Source organism: Eleutherodactylus coqui, chromosome 9 (genome assembly GCF_035609145.1).
Source record: "Eleutherodactylus coqui strain aEleCoq1 chromosome 9, aEleCoq1.hap1, whole genome shotgun sequence".
Lineage (NCBI taxonomy): Eukaryota > Metazoa > Chordata > Amphibia > Anura > Eleutherodactylidae > Eleutherodactylus > Eleutherodactylus coqui.
Genome location: NC_089845.1, coordinates 45,681,218 through 45,704,972, shown reverse-complemented (window position 1 = coordinate 45,704,972; position 23,755 = coordinate 45,681,218). Strand labels below are relative to the sequence as shown.

Genomic DNA, 23,755 nt, shown 5'->3' with positions numbered 1-23,755 from the left:
TAGCGTCTTTATCAAGCATCCATATCATATTCCAGTAGCTCTGATAGGCTCCCATAGGAGTCTATAGGACCGGCCGGCATATTCTGGAAGAAGATTGGTCCAGACCTATCTTTTCCGACTGGCATAAAAGCAGCCGCTGGAATGCGCACTGCATGCTCTATCTTTTCCGGGCCGGACGCTTTTACGCAGCGGAAAATCGCCCATCTGAACTAATGCATTGGAATCCAATGAAGATTGTGTGAATAAACCCTGAGTCTGTTGTGACCACTGTATGGTGCACCCACTTTTTAGGGGTTTGTATTGTCTATTTTAAGGCTGCCTGTCCACAGGCGTTGCAATACGCCACGGGAGCCGCCACTCGGAAGCAGGAGCTGGCAGACGAATCCCCTTGGTGAGCCTATCTGACAGATAGGCTGACTGCGGAGAATCGCAGCGATTCGCAGCATGCTGCGATTTGCCGGCCGCAAGCGGAGAATCGCTATGATTCTCCGCTCTTGGACAGGGGGGGGGGGGGGCGACGCTTTCCATAGCAACGCTATGGAGAGTGTTCACTGCGTTCCCCGCGGCCAGATTATCGCTGTGGGGAACGCAATGCAATACCGCCCGTGGACAGAAGCCTTATAAAGCTGGAATAAAGAGGAGTGGTCTTTCAGGCACAAATTAACATGAAGCTCTTTCCTTTTGGGCCCCTTGTTGGCTTTATTATCAGCATGTGTGCTGCATACATTTCTGTAGTTGTCACATTCATCTCAGCAGGGCTGACAGAAAAAACTAAAAGCTTGTGGCTAAAAAAAAAAAAGTATGAAATTATTTTTGGCACAGATATACAATTATGCCGATTTTTGATTCAAGCAAAAGGCCACTTTCCTGTTAGGGTAATTTCGGCAGTATTTAGGCCCCATATATGTCACATTTTTGGACTGGATAACACCACTAGCCCATGCCTGAAAAATACTGTCATTGAATAAAAACACTACAGGAATACCAAAATGGCGCAATGTTAGTGGATATATATTACTACAATACCAAGACTGACTACAGCAATCACATAGCGGTCAGGTGCCACACGAGTGCACACCACAGATGGACACATTAAGGCCGCTTTCACATCTCTGCGATTCGGTTTCTTTGCAGATTTGGCAAAAAAATACCAGAGAAAAAATGATGGAAAGATGACCAGAAACCAAACGGACCCCAATTATAGCCAATGGGGATTATTTGACGCTGTTCGGTTCCATCATAAGACGGATCCATTCCCCTTTCCTGCATCCAGAATGCAGCAGAAAAACGGAACTCCCGACGCGGCTGTGAAAGCAGCCTAGACTGATTTTTTTTTTCATCTTGCCTTCCAAGATCCATAACGCCAGTTTCACACGGGTGACAAAAGCGTGCAATTTTCTCGCGATGCAACAGTAATTGGCTAAGCCGCAGCGCTCGAGAGCCAATCACGGCCAGCGCTTCCTGGAGGTGGGGATATTGAACCTCCAAACCAGGAAGTGCTGACTGAAAAGTACAAACAAGTGACGGGCACCTGTGGAGAAGGGCGGCGAAGCCGACAATGCTGGTTAGGTGATGTATTGTTTTTTTTTTAAATGCAGCCAGGGCTTATTTTTGGGGTAGGGCTTATATTTCAAGGCCCCCCAAAAGGCCCGACAAATAGCGTTACACAGTCGCACGACTTTGTAGCGACTCAGAATTGTGATATCGCCGCGAGGAAGCACAGCGATATCGCACAGAACAGAGCTGCAATTTTCTCGCGCCAATATTGCTGTCGCCCGTTTGAAAGAGGCCTGAGAGAAGGAACATTCTTGGAGTTGTAATTGAAAGTAGATTGTTATGAAATGCTTGCTGGGTGCTGTAGTTCCCCACACAACCTACCGTGTCCTTTCTCTCGTACATCTCTCCTTCCAACTACATTTTTCATGCCTAGGTAAACAGAATTAGTAAAGTCATCACACGGAGATGTCAGCTGACAGCTCTTATATCACTTCTACATAAAGCACCAATGTCCTCCCAATATGGTGTCTGCAGGAGACGTCCGGGATAAACCAGTCCTCCATCCACAGAGAAGTATAGTAAAGGTGACGTCAGCACTCCGTGCAGACAACTCGGTCAAGCAGAAAGTCCACGGCGACGTCTTGGCTCTAAGGTGAGCCTTTTTCAAGCACCTTTCAGTGGCCTCTGGCAGGTGGCAATCCCCGTCTTGTGGTCGTCCAAGTGCTCAGCAGCCCTCTTCTTCATTACCCCGTCCAGCTTGAGACTAGACCCAAAAGGTTTCCATGTCACATGACCACCCAAACAAATTCCGTGACTTCCAGGCTGACAGTTGACCCCAGAAAACTAAAGGGGCGTCAGGAGTATTCTGATCCCACTTTTTTTTTCAGGAGTTAATGCAATTTAGAGGACAAAAAAAATCATATTTCTGCAAATATGTCATTTTATAGACAGTTTTTTTCTATAGTGCACATGAAAATGATGATTTACAACCCAAAAAGAATCCCCCCGTTTGTCCTGTGTTCAGAGACATACCCATTGTGGGCCTAATATTATGTCTGTATGCACAACGAGGCGCAAACCGAAAGCAGCAGCCGGTGGCATTCAGAACAGACATTTTGGTTGAAGGTGTTTTAGGCCCCATTGCCCACTTGTAGAGCCCTTGAGCGGCCAAAACCATAGAAACTAGACTCCTTAACGAATTCATCTAGGGGTGTACTGCGTATTTTGACTCCACAGTATTTGAATGAATCTAAGCAAAGCAATAGGAAAAAAATTCAATTTTTATTTTTTTGGGCAATTCTGTCATTTCAAAAAGATTTTTGTACAGCATACATGGGAATGAAGACTTGCATCCCAAAATGGATCCCCCTGTTTGTCCTGTGTTCAGAGACATACTCATTGTAGCCCCAATCTGTTTACTGGACACATGGGTAGGCCTGTAATGGAGGGAACACCCATTGGCTTAAATTTCAGGCTCCACCAAAAAAATAATAATTAACTCCCTAAAAATACCCCCCCCTTTTGGCATTCCCGAAATTTAGATAAAAGTAATAATGTAAAAGTGTGTGGTATGTCTCTAAACAAGGTAATTACAGAGGCTGGTTTGGATGGGCACATGGGGCAATAAAACCTGGTATCCATCCTCTTTCCATGCTTGCTGATAACCCGACACTTTTTGGAGGGTATTTCTTGACCTTGGCGGGTGCATACGCAGAAGCCGAGGAAGGTCTGTGGAGGAAGATCATTGGCCGGACATTGCCGGAGGTAAGAAGTTTCATCGTCCAAGTTGTACCATGTGGGTACAACTTGGACGATGAAACTGTTTATATCTGCAGTTCTGCCTGGGTCACGGGACGTCACAGGGACTGCAGCCAATAGCAGAGCTCAGTGACCAATCATTCAGCTTGGTTATTGGCTGCAGCGCCTGTGACGCCCTGTACACCGGGCTGAACTTAGAACAGAGAATGAGCAGCGTCGCGGGACACCGCAATGGCAAAAGGGTTGTACTGAGATGGTACAACTTGGACCCCTTTAACAAAGAAGGTAGAGCTGTCGAAATGTTGTAAAAAATACCCACCACACTGTTCTTCTATCTCCTCCAGTGCCTACATGCCTCATGTGCATTCCCCATAAAACTAATTTATACCATCTATGTAAAGAAGGCTTTCATGGATGAAACATCTGCTTGTTAATCAGAGGTGTGTAGTGGTCGGTGCTTGTAACTGCAGGCACTGCTTGAGTTGATTTCAACGAGAGCATTCCCTGTAGTTACAAGCACTGACCACTACACTGAGGTACATAAAGCAGTGTCCATATGACTTATGACAGTGAACGGTTCCATTCAGAGCTTCTGTCTCCATGCTGGTTTTGCTATTTGTGATGGAATCCCACAGTGTAGCAAATAACACTTGTGAGGGCGGCCTAATGGACAATTCAGCCAATAGTATACTTGAACGGGGTAGACTTTGTAAAGTTGCATTGTAAGGGTTTGTGTATCAAGCAATGTAAGTAAATTGTCAGAAAACGTGGCAAGTTTCTCTGCCCTATTCATTACATGTACTCCGGCTCAGACTGGCCCACAGGGGAACAGGTGAATCCCCTAGTGGGACCTGGGCCAGAGTTGTCCTACAGCCCCCCATCCCTACAGTGCATGGCACTAAATACAGATAGCCAGCCTATACTCCCATATAATAACCTGGCTAGGTTATAGACACATAGGTCGGTCTCACATGATCGAATTTGAATTGCGGATCCCGCTATCGCCCTCCGCGTGTATGATACGCGGTCAATCAAATCCATTGACTTTCGCCGTTTCGCTCACATGGGTAGGAATTGTGGATTCTGTGAGCGGAAGAAAAATCACAGTATGCTCTATTTTACTGTGGATTCCGCTTGTATGAGCTACATTGATCTCTATGGTTGTGTTCGATCCACAGTGCATACGCAATTACGTGTGACTGGATGAACGGTCACCTGAGGCCCTACAAGTGGTTCGTTCTCCCCCTTGGTCTATAAGAGGCTCTCGGAGGCTCCTTGTGTGTAGTGACCTCTTCTTCCGCTTGTGTAGAGCTTGTTGACCACCAGATGCCTCTACGACGCAGAGAGGAGATTTCACCCCGTTACCAGAGTCTGAGAGGGGCACATTATTGGGATGTGAGAAGCCGGATGGTCGTATTGAGGAATTTCCGCCACCAGGGCCGTTCTGACCTGACTGTTAGGTGTTGGGACCAGTGGATGTGTGAGGGCATACAAGGTGATCAGGCTCAGGACCTTCGACAAACCACCAGTAGAGAGGAGTGTCTGACCATACTGTTAGGGGGTGTTGGGACCAGTGGATGTGTGAGGGCATACAAGGTGACCGGGCTCAGGATGCCCCCTACAAACCACCAGTAGAGAGGAGCGTCTGACCATACTGTTAGGGGGTGTTGGAACCAGTGGATGTGTGAGGGCATACAAGGTGATCGGGCTCAGGACCCCTTACAGACCACCAGTAGAGAGGAGAATCTGACCAGGCTGTTAGGAGGTGTAAGGACCAGTGGATGTATGAGGGCACACAAGGTGACTGGGCTCAGGACGCCCCGACAGACCACCAGTAGAGAGGACCATCTGACCAGGCTGTTAGGAGGTGTTAGGACCAGTGGATGTGTGAGGGCACACAAGGTGACCGGGCTCAGGACGCCCCGACAAACCACCAGTAGAGAGGATCATCTGACAAGCACAAGCTGCTCCAACTTTTTTATTGTCCGTCATCCAGAGACAGTGGCACCATCGTTGTAGGTCCCTGTGTCTGTCGGAACCATTTTCAGGCGCCTGGCTAAAGGACATTTGGTTTTATGGCACCGATTACATGTATGGCCTTTGACACCCACCCATCGTCACTTTTGTTTGCAGTGGTGTTGTGAATGACTGAACTGGACGCTACGGAGGGGAACTGGGTTGTTTTCAGGTTTAGTTTGGACGCTGACGATGGTCATGTTCTTCGTCTCTGGAGACCTCTGAGTGAACACCTCAATCATGCCTTTGCTATGGAGCAGCAATCTGCCCCCTGCTGGTGTGATGGTCTAAGGGGCAACGCATACGACAGTCGGTCACCCCTAGTAGTGGTACGAGGGACAATGACAGCTCAGTGATATGTTCAGGACATCCTGCAGCCACATGTGTTCCTCCCATGGCAGCTTCTAAGAGGCAGCAGGATAATGCTGGGCCGCACACACAAGGGGGTCACAGGAGCCCCCACAACATATCAGGGGCCCAATTTATCACCAATAGAACATATATGGGACCATATTGGACGCCAAATTACACAGCCTACGAGCTTGTACAGTCTCTGTTACCATAAATTTGGAGTGATATGCTACAGGATACCATAAGGAACCTGTATGCCTCCATGCTTCCCCGTATCACATGCTGTATCCAAGCTAGAGGCGGTACAACAGGGTACTAGAGCCTCCATGCTTCCCCGTATCACACCTTGTATCCTAACTAGAGGCAATACAACAGGGTACTAGAGCCTCCATGCCTGCCCATATCACATCTTGTATCCAAGCTAGAGGCGATACAACAGGGTACTAGAACCTCCATGCCCGCACGTATCACATCTTATATCCAAGCTAGAGGCGGTACAACAGAGTACTAGAGCATCCATGCCCGCCCGTATCACATCTTGTATCAAAGCTAGAGGCGGTACAACAGGGTACTAGAGCCTCCATGCCTGCCCATATCACATCTTGTATCCAAGCTAGAGGCGATACAACAGGGTACTAGAGCCTCCATGCCTACCTGTATCACATCTTGTATCCAAGCTAGAGGCGGTACAACAGGGTACTAGAGCCTCCATACCTGCCCACATCACATCTTGTATCCAAGTTAATGGCGGTACAGCAGGGTATTAGAGCCACCATGCCCGCCATATCACATCTTGTATCCAAGCTAGAGGTGGTACAGCAGGGTAGTAGAGCCTTCATGCCCACCTGTATCACATCTTGTATCCAAGCTAGCGGTGGTACAACAGGGTACTAGAGCCTCCATGCCCATCCATATCACATCTTGTATCCAAGCTAGAGGCGGTACAACAGGGTATTAGATAAGGCTCTGCTATAATCCCCTAGTCCGGCCTCACATGGCCGTGTCGCCATACCCTGCGTAATGTTACCGGTTCTGCGTATTGTTGTGGTTTTGCTCTTGTATGGTGGATTATATTTTTTACATTTCCTTCTTCGGTCTCCTAGCAACATGCCCACATTAGGTGGCACACGTACGATGTAACCGCGGACACGCTGCGTTCTGGACGCGCCCATAGAGCACAACAGGGCTGATATACGGAAAAAAAGAAGATGCCTCCTTTTCCACATACGCATGTGAGTGGAGCGGTGCAAGCAATGTGCTGTCATGGCCGCCGTCACCGCGGATTGTGTGTGACCCACCGTGGACACCGGCCTGACTTATAGGAGCGCCACAGTCACACGGAGAGCGCCAGTAGTCGCTGACTACTTCTAGGTCGGACTGGTGTGATAGGAGTGCATGGAGCTGGCAGTGGCCCCATGATGTCACTGTGGGGCCCCAAGTCACATTGTATCTGCCCCCATTAACCCCATGGTCCCCGTGAGCAGACCGTCCCGTCCCTCAGGTTAGAGGCCGCCGTGGACATCCCCCTCCCGGCTGTGGCTACACCTGGCCGGCCGGTTCCTCCTCCTGCCCCCGCCCTGATAAGCCTCCTCCTCCGCTTCTGCCGCCTCTTCTCCTCCCCCGTCCAGGCCGCACACTGCCGTCTCCTCGCCGGTAACGATGATAGGAAGCCGTTTCGTCGCCCTGTCATGGCTGCTGGTCAGCGCTGTGTCCGGAGAGCTGGGGCCACTGCAAGAGGCGGAGGAGGACGACCCGCACAGCAAGAACCTCTACTCGGCCGAGATGTTCAGCCACGCCATCACCGAGGCGCCGCACTTCATCATGTTCTTCGCCCCCTGGTAACGTAGTGTCAGGCGGGCCGGCCGCACACCATGCCGGGGGCCCCCGTAGGCTGTATCCGCTCTGCCCGGGCGCTGTGCACACCGGCGGCCGCCTTATCAGTCAGTACACAGGAGCCCGTGCCCATCTGACAAGACCCTGCCAGCCGTGCCAGGCCTTGTGGGTAACCCCTTGTAGGCTGCTGGCAGGCCTGGTGATTAACCCTTTACCCCCCGGCAGTGTACAGAGGTACCCGCGGCCCCCCAGCCCGGGTGGTTCTGTAGCTGCCAGCAGCAGCAGGGGGTGGATCTGCCGACGTGGCCAGTGACTCCTTGCATTGGGTTAGGTGTGCCGCTGGGCTGGAGGCTGCCGGGTACTTCCCTGCTTCATGGACGGGGTACAGGAACTTTTGCACCGGGAGAGGGGGGTGAAGTTGGGGGAGGGGTAAATTATAGAAAAGTTTGCCAAACTTTGTGCCAATCGTGAGAACTTTCCTGTGTTGGGGTGACTGCATGCAGACCGCAGGGCGCACGGGCGGGTTGTCCTTTTTGAGTATTACACTATGCTAATAACGCATGGATTTCTATTGCGCTGGAGTGTTTGTGTGGGATATATATATATACCCAGTAGCATGCCCTACGTGGGCGGCATGAATACCCGGCAATAGAGGCTGTAAGGGATTGAACATACATCCGTACTTGCATTAAAAATCCGCACGTACATGCGCTCATGGGAATCAGCCCCAAGGCCGCACACAGGCTTTTTTTTTTTTTTTTTTTTTTACAGCTGCGTTTTGACTGTCGCAGTATAACGCCCCCCATTGACATCAGTGGGGCCTCGCGGACATGCGTTCAGTCACTACTCTGGACGGCACTTTCGAGCGCTGTCTGCTCTTATTTTTTTCCGTTTGGCGCATCTTGTTAGCCATCACAGTGATGGCGTGCGCTGAAACACAGTTGGCCGCAGGGAGCTGTGGCCGGAAACTAAAGTAAATGCACAGCGCTTTGCCGCGTGTGCCAGAGCGCGGCCTGAGGCGGCTGTCACACCGGCGTTGGGGGCAGTTCAGGGTTTCTGTGTCTCTGCCCCATTTTAGAAGGAGAAAAACAAATAAAAAGGGGTGCAGGAAAAAATCCCCCCCCCCCCCCTTGTTTTCAGGGGGTGTCCAAAAAAAAAAACTGAAATCAAACAGTTTAAAAAAAAAAAAAAAATTTCTGGATGGCAATAACTACTTTTTTTCTTGGGGGGGGGGGGGGGGGGGGTTATATTTGTCCACATGTAAGTTTTGGTGATCTTTGTAGACATGATGGCAGAAGTCTTCGGGTCTGATCACTTACATTGGCTCTTTTATATTGTGCGTCTGCCATATCTCAGGGCGGCTTCACACAGGCGTAACTCGCTGCCCGCGTCAGACAGGCTCGCGGTGCACAGCAAGCCCGTAATGACACTGCCTGCTTGTCGCCGGCCGCCAATCACTGCGTTATCGTGGCGCACTGAGATAGAACCTGCTGCGATCTGTATTGAATGTGTATTTTGCACGATATGCGTAAGCGTCAACAGCGAATTACACAAGCAAAACCGCCACGTGTAACACGCCAAGACCGTACTTCATGTGAAGGAGCCCTCAAGGTCGGAGGAGTGACGTAGCAAGATCGGACTGATCTGGGCCGCTCTATCATACGGGTACGGCCAGAACCGCAGGCTTAGACGTGTTGTAATCAATGGGAGCCGTGCCTGCAGTTACAAGTGCCGGTCACTACACGGAGGCCGGGGCTGAGGCTTCTGCCCGACCTCTGTATTTGTGGCGCTGACAGCATGCACCGCTCATCTGATCGGTCGGGGTCGTGAGTGACAGCCCCCGGCTGATTAACTATTGATGACCTATCCTGAGGATACTGGAAAACCCCTTTAAATGGCCCGATCGGAGGTCCTGAATGCTGCCCCGCTTCCTATAAGATCCCGGGTTGCTGTCCGGGTGTCATGGCAGCTGGGGTCTTCTCAAGGGCTGCCATGTATTATTGCCTGTTGTGACACATCTTATAGATCACCCTCCATAATACCATATACCGCCATAATATAGTATGTGATCAAACGACCGTAAGTTTTAGGTCCCCTTAGGCCTTGCTAACACGGAGGCCCGCAGCGTATTCCAGCCGTGACCCTGCGTGCGACCCCAAAAGTGTACTGTGCATGACAGCGGTACCCCTTATTTATTTATTTATTTATTTTTTTTTGCCGCAGATACCTGCCGCTCATACGCAATGTAACATACTGCGTTCTATTTTCCACTAGCGGATTAGGCAATTCCGACCCACTAATTTGAGTGGAACCGCATAATTAAATGCTTTTTGCTTGAATCGCGTATTACTGCAGATCATACACTGGTAGAATCCACAGTTCAAATCCGGTCATGTGACAGCGGCCTTAGGGGGCTAAAAAAAAGTTAGTAGTTTTTTTTTTTTTTTTAAACTGGAAAAAACATGTTAAAAGTTCACAAAAACCCTTTCCCCATATGTACAAAAAAAAGTCAAAACCAATAAAGCCACATTTGACATTGCCACTTCCATAAACGTCCTATCTATTCATACAAGTATCCCACGCGCTGAACGTCATCCGAAAACAAACACTGCCAAAATTACGTCTTTGTCACCCCGTCTCCAACAAAAAAACGTAATCGAAAGCAATCAAAAAGTTGTTTGTACTCCAAAACGGTACCAAATGGGGCGCGCTCCTAAAGTGGGACCAATAGAAACTGCAGGCCATCCCACAGAGCACAAGCCCTCACACGGCTGGACAAAAAGGTGAAGGCAGCAGAAACTAATTTTTCTTTTAAATATCATTTATTTATTGAAAATGGTGCACTAAAAAAGGCTCAATTGCAGTTTTCTTCACAAAAGCAGCTTGGAGCAGGAAGAGGTGTCATGGGGGCGGCAGGCTAGAGCAGGAAGAGGTGTCATGGGGGCGGCAGGCTAGAGCAGGAAGAGGTGTCATGGGGGCGGCTGCCTGCCCAGCTTGGCTAGATTGACAGGTCTATCTTTATACACCGATCGGGAGAGACTTGTCAATCCAGCCAAGCAGGGCATAGAGCCACCCCATGACAACTCTTCTTGTTCTGACTCCTCTTTAAACTGGTTCCTCCGGAGTGCCAGAGCTCATCTTTCATCCACCCCGCAGTAAGATGGCAAACAAATGTTGGGGACGTATTGTCTCTGCTGCCTCCACACCTGTAAGGGAGTCATTCATCCATGATGTATTTGCCCTTCCGCCTTGTCCCCGTCCCAGTAAGATGTTCTCACTGATGCGTTACCGGTCTGTAAATATCAGCCTGCCCGGACCTTTGTGACGTGTAAAGTACTTTCACACATTGCTGAGATTGTCTGTAGAGGGACGTGAAGCGTAACCGTATAATGTCACCTTACATCTCAGGTGCGGCCACTGCCAGCGTCTTCAGGCCACCTGGAATGAACTGGGAGATAAGTACAACGCAATGGAAAATACTCCGGCTTACGTCGCCAAAGTGGACTGTACCGTGGATACCAAAATCTGTTCGGAGAACGGAGTCCGTGGCTATCCCACGTAAGTTGGACTTTTTATTTATTTTTGTACCTTTTTTTTAACTACTGGTAAACTACCATCTGGCAGCTCTTGACTGTCCACCACCTTTAAGGGGCGGCTGTATTAAGTCCCTGCTGACATCGAAGGGGGCTTCGGGGCTCTGAGACAGCAGTGGTCAGAAGGAAAACTGTGGCGGACAGCACTGCCTCAGGTCCCTAGGTGGTATAATCAATCCAGGCCCTTAGATTTATCACCCCATCGGTGCCCAGTGATGAGACTGTGGGATGCCGATGGGTTGTATTGTGTAACTGGGGCCTAACGTGCAAGGGGTGGACAAAAATATGGAAGCACTGTAGCAAAATGCGTGTGATTTAATCATTAGCGCTGAGCTGCCCTTTTGTCCCCTGCTTGGCTGAGAGCTTTCCCACCAAATTTGTGGATCAAACCCCTGAGCAATGGAACCTTGTTGTTGGGGCAGATGTTCACTTCTGCCCGGCAGCATCTGTGTCCCATTACCTCTACTGGAAATTTGTTTATACAGGTCTTATTGAAATATGAATTCTAATCCTATGTAATTTAAGGCATGCATTTCGTACAGTGTTTCCATATTTTTGTCCACCCCCTGCAAGTTCTAAGGCCTACCATAGCCGTCTAGTCCCGCGGCACGCCAGCAGCTGTCACTGCGTCTGTGCCACGGACCGCAGGAAAGCAGGAGTTTAAAAAAAGGAAAGGGTGCATATGGCGCATGCTAGCAGCATGCATTCCCGGCATGCCGAACACACCCACCGGGCCGAAGAAAGAAGATCTAGTTTCGACAGAGGGGAGACCCGCAGCATCCAAGAGGTAAGTATATTTGATTTTTCTGGCCTCATGTCTGCGGGCCGGGAGGGACCCGCTGCGGAATTCTGCATGGAGAATCCGTGCGGGCCCGAATTTTCCCGTGGACATAAGTTTAAAAACTGCAACAAACAATAGCCAACTTTTTCCCCTACTCTTTCCCAGGGGGTATACAGGTGTCTCAGTCTCTTTTTTGCACGCCCTAGGATGTCATTGGGTGAGAAGTCTAAAACAATAACTTGTCCAGGCTGTTTCCTCCATAGATGCAGTCTTTCAGTTCATGTATCTGTTTTTTTAGTTTCTGTAATTTTCCTGCATGTAATTAGTATACACTGATTAGTAACGCTTCCTCTCATTGTTCCCGCCAGTCTGAAACTGTTTAAGCCAGGCCAGGAAGCGGTGAAGTACCAGGGCATGAGAGACTTCCAGACTCTGGAGAACTGGATGCTGCAGACTCTAAACAAGGAGCAAGAAGAAGTGAGTGTCCAGGAAGAACGACCGTCCGGATCTCATCAGCTGCTACCACATCTATTGTCTTTATACCAGATTGGGGATGTTGCTGAGAGTTCCCGGTCAGTAAGGGCCTCCCAGATTGGGGATGTTGCTGAGAGTTCCCGGTCAGTAAGGGCCTCCCAGATTGGGGATGTGGCCGAGAGACCTCCGTCAGTAAGGGCCTCCCAGACTGGGGATGTGGCCGAGAGACCCCCGTCAGTAAGGGCCTCCCAGACTGGGGATGTGGCCGAGAGACCCCCGTCAGTAAGGGCCTCCCAGACTGGGGATGTGGCCGAGAGACCCCCGTCAGTAAGGGCCTCCCAGACTGGGGATGTGGCCGAGAGACCCCCGTCAGTAAGGGCCTCCCAGACTGGGGATGTGGCCGAGAGACCCCCGTCAGTAAGGGCCTCCCAGACTGGGGATGTGGCCGACAGACCCCCGTCAGTAAGGGCCTCCCAGACTGGGGATGTGGCCGAGAGACCCCCGTCAGTAAGGGCCTCCCAGATTGGGGATGTGGCCGAGAGACCCCCGTCAGTAAGGGCCTCCCAGACTGGGGATGTGGCCGAGAGACCCCCGTCAGTAAGGGCCTCCCAGACTGGGGATGTGGCCGAGAGACCCCCGTCAGTAAGGGCCTCCCAGACTGGGGATGTGGCCGAGAGACCCCCGTCAGTAAGGGCCTCCCAGACTGGGGATGTGGCCGAGAGACCCCCGTCAGTAAGGGCCTCCCAGACTGGGGATGTGGCCGAGAGACCCCCGTCAGTAAGGGCCTCCCAGACTGGGGATGTGGCCGAGAGACCCCCGTCAGTAAGGGCCTCCCAGACTGGGGATGTGGCCGGGAGACCCCCGTCAGTAAGGGCCTCCCAGACTGGGGATGTGGCCGGGAGACCCCCGTCAGTAAGGGCCTCCCAGACTGGGGATGTGGCCGAGAGACCCCCGTCAGTAAGGGCCTCCCAGACTGGGGATGTGGCCGAGAGACCCCCGTCAGTAAGGGCCTCCCAGACTGGGGATGTGGCCGAGAGACCCCCGTCAGTAAGGGCCTCCCAGACTGGGGATGTGGCCGGGAGACCCCCGTCAGTAAGGGCCTCCCAGATTGGGGAGCCCAAATTGCACCAAGTTGTGGTGCAATTTTTACCATAAATGAAGCCAACTAATAGGTGGCTTCATTAATGACATTTATCATTCAGAAAAACTGTGATAAATGTGCCGCACTTAAGGCTGCCTAGTCTAAGCTTGCACCGTCTAAAGGTGCTATTAGACGATTAATCATTCAAAGAGTAAAAGCGAATGATTGTTTGGTCTGAGCACGAACCAACGACTGAATAACAAACGAGAATCACTTGCTTCTTGCTCATCGTTTTGTGCAGGCATAACCATGATCGTCGGCTCATTTAGAGTGTTAGTAAATCAGCCCCATTGAGTGTATGCAGGCAGTGGCTACCCGCGACTTGGTGCAGATTGGCAGCATTTGCCTAGGAAATCTCGGGGTGCCTGAAGTGTAACTTATATTTAAATGTGTTTTTCCAGGACGTAAGAAAATATATATTTTAGAGGCGGGTAATGGCTTAAAACAAGCTATGCTCCCCTTGTAGAGTGCCCGAACCCCACCACAACCCCTGCTTAAGTGCTGCGGTCAATGCCAACTGCAGTGTCTTAGCAGCTAGCTTGAGAGGAAACCCCCAGTGCTCTATTGGCCTTCACGTGATTGTGAGGTGCCAAGGGGTTGGCATTGGAGCCCGGGGCAAATGAAGGCTACAAATAAGGACAGTAAGACATAATGAAAATGGGAATCTGTCAGCTTGATCATGCTGTCCACACTGCAGGCAGCGTCTTCTAGAGCAGGAGGAGCCGAGCAGATTCATATGTAGTTTTATGGAGAAAGATTTGGTTTAAGGCGGCCTTCACCGTGGCGGGAAAATCGTGCAAGATTTGTGTGTTGTGAGGGGCGCAAATATGAACACCCATTCTTTCCAATGGGTTCATTCATATTACTGATGTTTTCCTGCATGGCACCGCGATGCTATACAGGAAGCAGATTGCAGCATGTCCTATCTTTCTTCAAGATTTCCCATTGTATTCAATGGGGCCAGCAGCAGCGTCAGCCCCATTGAAAACAGTGGGAGGACTCTGCGATCCTCTGCCGGCCCCATTGAAAACAGTGGGAGGACTCTGCGATCCTCTGCCGGCCCCATTGAAAACAGTGGGAGGACTCTGCGATCCTCTGCCGGCCCCATTGAAAACAGTGGGAGGACTCTGCGATCCTCTGCCGGCCCCATTGAAAACAGTGGGAGGACTCTGCGATCCCCTGCCGGCCCCATTGAAAACAGTGGGAGGACTCTGCGATCCTCTGCTGTGGCTGTGACAGCAGGGAATTCCTTTCACCCCCACCCCCCACCCCCCACCCCGAACTGATGTGAGGCTGTCTTCGCATGAAAACCCCTTGCATCCACGGGGCTTTCACATGGTGGCAAGTGCGATACCTGGCGGCGATTCACAGCCTGATATCGCACTCGCCTATGTGAAGTTAGCCTAACTTGTACTTTATTCAGTTATCTCTCTACTCATTCTGAACCAAGTGGTCCAGTACGTGGCTTTATCAGGGACTGACAGATACCCCTGTATGTACAGTCATACACAGATGACTGTCCATCACTAATGGCTCCGCCCATTGGACTCTTCAGCTCATGATGAATAGTGGTTTAAATGAATAAAGCACAAGTTGTGCCGAATCTTTTTCCATAAAACTATGTCCATCTGCTCTGCTCCTCCTGCTATAGAACAGAAGACCGTTTTATGGGTGAGGGGTGGGGACGGGTTCCCTTTAAACTTATTCTAGCCTAATTTTATTTTATTTTTTTACTTGTAAAGGAACAAAAAGTTGAGCCGGAAGAACCTAAAGCTGCAGAAGCCAAGCTGGGTCTGTATGAACTCGCGTCTTCGAACTTCAAGGATCACATAGCTGAAGGTATGTCCTTTACTGATCTGGCGTATAAAGTGAGGAGTGAATCGTCGAAATTATGAAAAAAAACGATTGACTTAATTTAAATCGCTGGCCTATACTTGGTAACTTTTATAGTATACTTGTGTGTAATCCTCCTAAGGCCCGGCTCACACGACTGTGTATTACTGCAGCTTTGTGCAGGTAATACGTTGTAGCAGTCTCCCGAACACTTTCATCATGCCACTCCCTCACGAACCGCGGCAAAAAAATAGCACGGCACGCTGGAAGCGCTTATCGTGTAAGCCGGACCTGACACAGTTTGCTTGTATGTTTATGTGTGAATTGTTCTCTGGCAGCAGTCGTGCACAAATGATGATCCTCCCGCACAGTATTTTTTTTTTTTTTGTTTGTTTTTGACATGTGAGCAGATCAAACATTAACACTACATTCCTTTGGCCTCGGGTGGAATGAAGAACTCACATTAGATTTGATGATGATGCGTTGCCAAGATCCTGGTGCAGCCGAGTCCCCCCAGGCCATACATTTCCTCCAGCATACCTTTAGTTGGTAGCGGGTTGTAATGACTTCTGGTGCTGCGGCCGATTGTTCCAGAGATACTGGTGTTTACTTATATAGCTTTAGGCCGCTCTCACACATGCGTTCAGAAAACGCAACTCGAAATCTCTGGGTTTTACTATGAACTAGAGTGGCGGTTTACACACATTTTACAGCATTCTGACAGCACTTTTTAACACACTCCATTGTTGTGATGGGGTGCGTTTTAACCCTTTTTGGTCCAATGTCGGGCCTGCCCCGATATCATCATTTTCCTCCACAGCTCCGATGTCGGGACAGGCCCGACACTGCAGTGCAGGAGTGCATCTGCACCTGATCATCACACATCGGGTGCAGATGCACTCCTGCACTGGTCCTCATCTGCCTTCTCCTTTACACATTACATAGCGCTCAATTAGCGCTATGTAATGCCCGGCGATCATGTGACCTCCGGTGTCGCCTGACCCCAGCTGTCACATGAACGCAGAGTCGGGAGCCTGAAGGGAGAATGTGGAAGTAATACTTCCGCATTCCCCCTACATTGTAGTGAGCACCGGCACCCTCCTGAACTCAGGAGATCAGGAGGGTGAAGGGAAAATTAATTTTTTCTCATCCATTCTCCCCAGCTCCAATTTATTTTGAGCTGGGGAGAATGGATGAGAAAAAATAAATGGATTGGAAAGGGTTAAATGTGAAAACGCTGAAAAAATAGAGCAAACAGCATTCTTCAATTGTGGCTGAGAAACTCCGTTAAAATCAATGGGAGTATTGTAACACTGAGTGGGGGAGAGTTGGACCTCCCTCCAACTTGATAAGTCATCAATAAGTGTGTCCTGGAAAACTTCATCTTTCTGAAGACCTCAACTCATTGAAGGTATGAAGATGCCACGTGTCTTAGCAATGCCTGTTCAAAGGGCATCTAAAAACTGATATCCGATTTTAATTTCATATCATCATATTATGCCCACTTAAAGGGAACCTGTCGTCAACTAGAAGAAGCTCTCCCAGTAGCCATTGTTGCAAAGTCGGCACACACACCAGCTTGATTCTTCTTCAGAAGGCCGTACATTCCCATAAACATGAATGGGAGTGCAGGTGCAGCCTTAAGTGCGGAGCTAGTGTGTGCTGACTTCACCGGGAGAACCCCGCAGCAATGGGTACCCGGTCAGTATGAAAAGAGGTTCTCCAGACTCCACGTCGCCTAAACTAGAAGCACCAGAACTCCGTTTATGGTGCCTATAGTCCGTGACCGGTTCCCTTTAAATATACCTTTTTCACATGACTGTACATATCATGCTGATAACTTGTAGCAATTTTTAGGATTTGCTTACCTTTATGGCGGAATGTTTTTGTTTTTTTTGTAGGAAACCATTTCATCAAGTTCTTTGCTCCTTGGTGTGGACACTGCAAGTCCTTAGCCCCGGCATGGGAGCAGCTGGCATCGGCCTACCAGAATTCTAATACTGTCAAGATTGCTAAGGTATGTACAGAGCAAAGGTGCGATTAGCGGGGTTCTAGGACAGGGAAACTGTACTTCTTTAATTAATAATACTACTACTTAAAATAGACTAATTTTAAAGATTGCCCCCATCAGCATGGGTCCCATTTCACACTGCGGCCACTGCAGGGGGAAACCTAGTATTACCTGCATAATACAAGAGTCTGTCATAGTATTTGTATATAGATTTATAATTTTGTCTATGCCCCTAACCAATGGCAATGCGGTGTAGTGCCCTCTAGCAGGTAAGATCATTGGGCAAACCTGGGGGCCTTTTTTATGACTGCCCAGCCTGGCAAATGCAACGATAGGACAGTAATCAGTAATCGTTGCGGTATTAAAGAGGTTAAACACCTGATACCTCGATTCACTGCTATAGAACAGACTGGATGACCAGCACAGCCACATACATGCAGGAAAGGGTTAATCTCGTTCTAGAGCTACATTCAGTTTCTGCAGCAGCATATATTTTCCGTTACACCCGCTGAGGTTCAGCGCTCGCCACCGTCCCCACCAGATGTTCTGTAAAATATGTAAATATATTGTCCCAGGCCATTTTTTTTTTTGTCTGTTCTCAGGTGCTTTGTTATACCCAAACCCCCTCCTCACTTCTGTAGTTTCTTAATTACATTACAGAAAGCACTTTAATTAACAATGTGTCCTGGCTTGGATGAATTTTAAATGAATTATACACATTGTTGGAGATCTCGATTTTGTATTTAAGAATTTTTGCACTTTTTTTTTTCTCTCGCCCTTTTGCCTTCTTTTTAGGTTGATTGCACTCAGCATAATGACCTGTGCTCTAACAATCAAGTCCGTGGCTATCCAACACTGCTGTGGTTCAGGAACGGTGAAAAAGTGGGTAACATAACTTTACATGCTGTTGCTAACCTTAGATTGTTGTCACCCAGTCTTTCATGCAGTTACATAGTTGTATAGTATGTTAGGCTGAATGAAGACTATAGCCATCTAGTTCAGCCTGTTTTAACATCCCCCTTGTTTGTCCAGTTCATTGAGGCAACACTGGAATAGCATTAAAGGGGTTGTCCCGCGAAACAAAGTGGGTCTATACACTTCTGTATGGCCATATTAATGCACTTTGTAATGTACATCGTGCATTAATTATGAGCCATACAGAAGTTATAAGAAGTTATTCACTTACCTGTTCCGTTGCTAGCGTCCTCGTCTCCATGGTGCCGTCTAATTTTCAGCGTCTAATCGCCCGATTAGACGCGCTTGCGCAGTCCGGTCTTCTTCTTTTCTGAATGGGGCCGCTCGTGCCGGAGAGCGGCTCCTCGTAGCTCCGCCCCGTCACGTGCCGATTCCAGCCAATCAGGAGGCTGGAATCTGCAATGGACCGCACAGAAGACCTGCGGTCCACCGACTGTGAAGATCCCGGCGGCCATCTTCGCAAGGTAAGTAAGAAGTCACCGGAGCGCGGGGATTCAGGTAAGCACTATCCGTTTTTTGTTTTTTTTAACCCCTGCATCGGGTTTGTCTCGCGCCGAACGGGGGGCTATTGAAAAAAAACAAAACCCGTTTCGGCGCGGGACAACCCCTTTAAGAGGAACATAAAAGACTTTTATTTCCTGTTCCTTTTGAATCCGACTCTGGCAATGGCCAAAATGGTTGCATGAACAGCTGCCATAAAAAAATGAATTCCCCCCCCCCCCCCCCCCCCCCCCCCCCCCCAAGATAGTTGTGTGAATCCACTCAAACTGCTTTGCTCTCATTAAAATGGTATTCCCATCTCGGCACTTCCTAGCTGAGATAAGAAATACGTGGTTGGTCTCCCAACCACTTCGCCGGGTGGTATGGAAACTGCCAAGGCAGCAGCCTTACACAGTGTCCCTAGTTCTCATTGAAGCGAAGCTGTGCTACACTAGTTCTAGAACACCCATTGACTTGACTTCAACGGGAGTTATGGAAATGGGGTTTGGCTGCCACCTTGTCTGTTTCCGTGCCACTTGGTGAAGTCACCGGGAAGCCAAGAATGACATCACCGCTGCTGCCAACAACTAGCGCTCTTCTGCCGGTGACCACTGCAGCCGATCACATCTTGGCATCGGGAGGCCACCACTCTGCATCCCTGAAGTGAATGCCAGTGGGGATGGGTTGCTTTAAGAAGGCCTGCTTTAGTTTGCCGTCAAATAGTTGATGGGATGATATAAAAGGAAAATGACATCCTGACCAAAGTTTACCATGCATGTGCACTTTACTGTTACAGGTGGACCAATACAAGGGAAAGAGAGACTTGGACTCCATGAAAGAATATGCTGAAAATCAACTGAAAACTACAGATGAGCAGCTAGCTGATGATCCAGTACAGGCTGAAGAGCCGCCTGCAGTAGAGGAGGTGTGTAGCAGAATGCACAGGCAGATCTGAGATCTCCCTTGACTTCCCCACAGCAAACAAGGTGCCCAATGTGATCAAAAGCTATACATGCCACCCTCTAACATTGCCAATCGGTCAGGAGTGCTTTCCTTGGTACAATGTCAATTGTGGCTGATGAACCTCTAACTACTCTAATTTTTGTTCTTGCCCTTTTGCATTTGCCGGTGTAGTCTTCACACTACACTTAAAGCAACCCTACGGGCCTGGACAAAGAAAGATGGCCGCACTGCTGCTCCATCTGATACACACTGTGCATTGGTAGTCTAAGACACTACATGTGGCTCTGACTGGCCAGCACTGCTCACCATCTTTGTTCGTCTAGGACTGCTGGAGAGTTGCTTTAACGTAAACTTTACCAAACCAGTCCTAGATATTCTTCTAAAACAAATGGCCATGCATGCCTCAGTTTTGTGTACTCTGTGAAAGAGAACCTGTCAGAGTTCATGCTGCCTAAACCATGGGCAATATGAACCCAGCCCAGGTATGCCCATTGCCTCGTGTATACGTTAGGAACCGCTGCAGTGTCACAGAATAAACACCCTTTGAAGTTTGACTCGAAGACATAGAGGTGGGCCGCACTGGCTTCTCCCGACCCGCAGAATATTGGCTGGCGGCTCTCTCCATGCTTTTGTGCAGGGAGAGAGCTGTCACTCAAAATCCACTGGCAGGAAGAAGCCAGTGTGGCCCGCCTCCTTCTGATTTCCAAGATCCGTTCCAAGTCAAACTACAAAGCGTATGTGGATAAAACCTAGCCAGTCCTGGGTACAGACACCATGAACCTGGTGACAGGTTCCCTTCAAATTCACAGATCTCATGAGTTCAGATTCAGACTGGAAGCTGATAAAACTTTTTTAGTTAGATGGATATACAAATTTTTTTTTTTTTTTAAGTAAATACACAGTACCTCTGTTAGTTTCGATGTGCCATGGAGGGAATACTTCATACAGCTTATTAAAACATTAAGCAAAAGTTCATCTTGGTCTTCATGAATAACATCTTGTTTTTTTTTGTTTTTTTTGTCTTTCAGTCCAAAGTTCTGGTTCTTTCTGAAAGTAACTTTGACCAGACAATTGCCACAGGGGTTACTTTCATCAAGTTCTATGCACCATGGTGAGTATTTTGGCTGCTGATGGTGAGACCTGAAGGCCGCCTGCACACGGGCGGAAATCCCGCGGCGGTATTTCCCGTGGGATTTCCGCCACTGAAAGTTTGCATAGGAGTGCATTACAATACGCACTCCTATGCAGACGGCCGCGGTTTGGCCGCGCAAAATCTCGCGCGGCAAACAAACCGCGACATGTCCTATTTTTGTGCGGGGCTCGCACTCACCCGGTCGCCGGCTCCGGTCTGCGCATGCGCGGCAGCCGGCACATGAAAGAGCCGGGGCCGCCAGGCGCGGGTGAGTACGCGCTCGTCCCTGCAGGCTCTCGGGTCGGGTCCCGCGGCGAGAATTCTCGCTGCCGGATCCGACCCGCTCGTCTGCAGGCGGCCTAAATGTAGGTACCACAGATTGTTGGGGTTTCTTACTCTTTAGAAAATTAACTTTTTTTTTCTCCTTCACACAAAGGTGCGGACACTGTAAACATCTTGCCCCTACGTGGGAGGACCTTTCTAAGAAGAACTTTCCTGGTTTGAGTAATGTGAAAATTGCCAAAGTTGACTGCACTGCAGAGAGATCTCTGTGTAACCGATTCTCAGTAAGTTCGGGGAGGGCCATTAGGCTTCTGGTTATGAATGCAACAATCTTGTTCTACAGCGTCCTGACAAATCGTCCTATGTACCATTTAGCTTTTATATTAAAGGTTAAACTATTGTACCGTTGACTATTCTTAATTAAATGGCAAAATAAGTTACTAAGGGCCCATTTACATGTAATGATGATGGCGCAAAATTCATTCACACAACCAAAAATGAGCGATAATTGTTACATGTAAACGCTGGCATCGGGCACTTCATTTGAAGGATGATTTTAAGGTGAACGTGAAATCCATTGTTCAGCTACTGAGAGGTAAAGCAAATGCATTTATCTCTCAGTAGACCACAGGCTGTTATTACATTGTAATCTGCCACCAGCAGAACAATGCAGCTGGGTGCATAATTATAATTAATCACACAGCTGGGCTCTGCAAACAGCTCCTGGAGGCCCTTTTACATGCAAATGAAGATGATAGTGTTAACACTTTACATACAGCTGCACAGATCTCATACTGCAATGAATGGGATGTGTCTTTCTGCACAACAGTTATCTGACCCATTTTGTGGATGCACAACCCTCTTACTAGTAGAACTTGCCTCTTAGTGGGAACAGATTTCTGCTCTACTTATGAAACCTACGGCTCGCATTAGAATGCAGACAAATGAAAAGGCATTTTAAAATCCTCCCGCTAAACATGTGGATTACCGTGCATCTTTCTTGCTCTAGACGAATGTCGATGAGAGGGACTGCGTTGAAGGATAAATTATGGGATCATTTCCACAAACTTTAGCTATAAGTTTTTTTTTGTTTTTGTTTTTTTTCAAGTTTTATGAAGTGCAAAAATGATGCAGGGAACTAGTTCTATAAACTCCTCCTGCTCTTGGAGTCTGGCTTATTTATGAGCTCGTGAGCGCCCCCTCATCACCAGTTTGACAACTTTTATCCATGTTACTTAGGGTAGTTTCACATCTGCGTTGACACCTGCGGTCGGAGGTTTCGTCGCAGATCCAACTGAAAATACCGGGGGGGAAAAAAGCGCGGCATGTAGTGCTGCTTCTTTAGTCTCAAAACCAGTGAGCTGGGCGGAAAGAGTGTGGACCCCATTATAGTCAACGGGGGTCCATCTGACGCAGTTTAGTTCCATCCAGAGACTAAAACGTTGAGCTGCGGTGGGACAGAACTGTTCGCCTGCAGGAATTCCCCTTTCCTGCTCAAATGGAAAGTGGAATCCCCAGTGCAGAGGTGAAGGCACCCTTACTGAATGTTAGCTGCTCTGTTAACGTTACCTTAGTTAAATGGACTCTTGAATTTCTCCTCCACAGGTACACGGCTACCCATCGTTATTACTGTTCCGTGCAGGAAACAAAATCGGTGAACATGAAGGAGCCAGAGATCTGGAAACGTTACAGAACTTTGTCCTGCGCCATTCCAGAGATGAACTATAAATCTGTCCTAAACCCTATGGGTTTGTGCTACCTGTATGGGCCAAATGGTACGGAGTTATTGACCTGCAGCTCTTGTATGGCTGCGGTTCCACTGTGGCATGAAAACCTGCAATCCAACATGTGTGGATTTCTAAAAAGAAATTTTTTTTTTTTTGTATGGGAACAATGTAGCCCTGCAACAAGCTTGTGAGAAAGGAGGCCCTGGATCAGTTTGTAGAAGCCTCTACAAAGACTCCTCAGGATGTACGTTATACCACTAGAAGGATACGTGTTGGTTTTTAAATTGTGCACCAATATATATATTTTTTTTTTTTTTACCCATTCTGAAAATCTTTCTTCCTATTGTTAAATCGGATGTGAAGTGCCTTATTTCCCAGGCGGGTGAGGGATGACTGATTTATTACTTCTCTCACTTCCTCTTTTCCCCTCCAGCTCCTTTGTTGTAACAAATACGTTATGGTTTCGATTACATACAGAAATTTGTTATAAATTGTTGCCACTTTTTTTTTCTCTCCAATGGGGCGGCGGACGGATTAGACGCGGTCTTAAGTACTGTTTAGCCTGACAGTGTTACTCAAATGGGCCAAGCTCCACCAATAAATGTGGCTATAACGGATAAAATGCGCTGTTTTGGTGGTCTGTGGGCATCTGCTGGTGTGGGGTATGACTTGGGTTCCTTCATATCCCTTTAATTTGATCTATTTTAAAAATAAAAAGATATTTCGGACAAATTGGGTAACCTTTTTCAAAATTGGTGAATAGTTCTTGCAGACGACTCCATTTTTCCTAATCAGGTGGGTTTTTGTCATTTTGGAAGATGAAAGCAGCAAACTTGATACGGGCATTGAGGAAGAGGAGGAGAGAACGGTTCTGTTTATGCAGGATTTGCTCAATTTTCTTGCCTATC

At 48.6% G+C, this 23,755-nt stretch overlaps 1 protein-coding gene across 1 annotated transcript; it reads left to right on the top strand.

Annotated features, from left to right (window-relative positions):
- Positions 1 to 7,225: 7,225 nt before the first annotated feature.
- TXNDC5 (thioredoxin domain containing 5) lies at positions 7,226 to 23,469 on the top strand. Its single transcript, XM_066579334.1, has 10 exons — positions 7,226 to 7,460; positions 10,864 to 11,013; positions 12,198 to 12,306; positions 15,187 to 15,283; positions 17,179 to 17,294; positions 18,084 to 18,170; positions 19,540 to 19,668; positions 20,735 to 20,817; positions 21,275 to 21,404; positions 22,726 to 23,469. The coding sequence occupies exons 1-10, from the start codon at positions 7,282 to 7,284 to the stop codon at positions 22,846 to 22,848; spliced, it is 1,203 nt and encodes a 400-aa protein (XP_066435431.1). The 5' UTR covers positions 7,226 to 7,281; the 3' UTR covers positions 22,849 to 23,469.
- Positions 23,470 to 23,755: the final 286 nt, after the last annotated feature.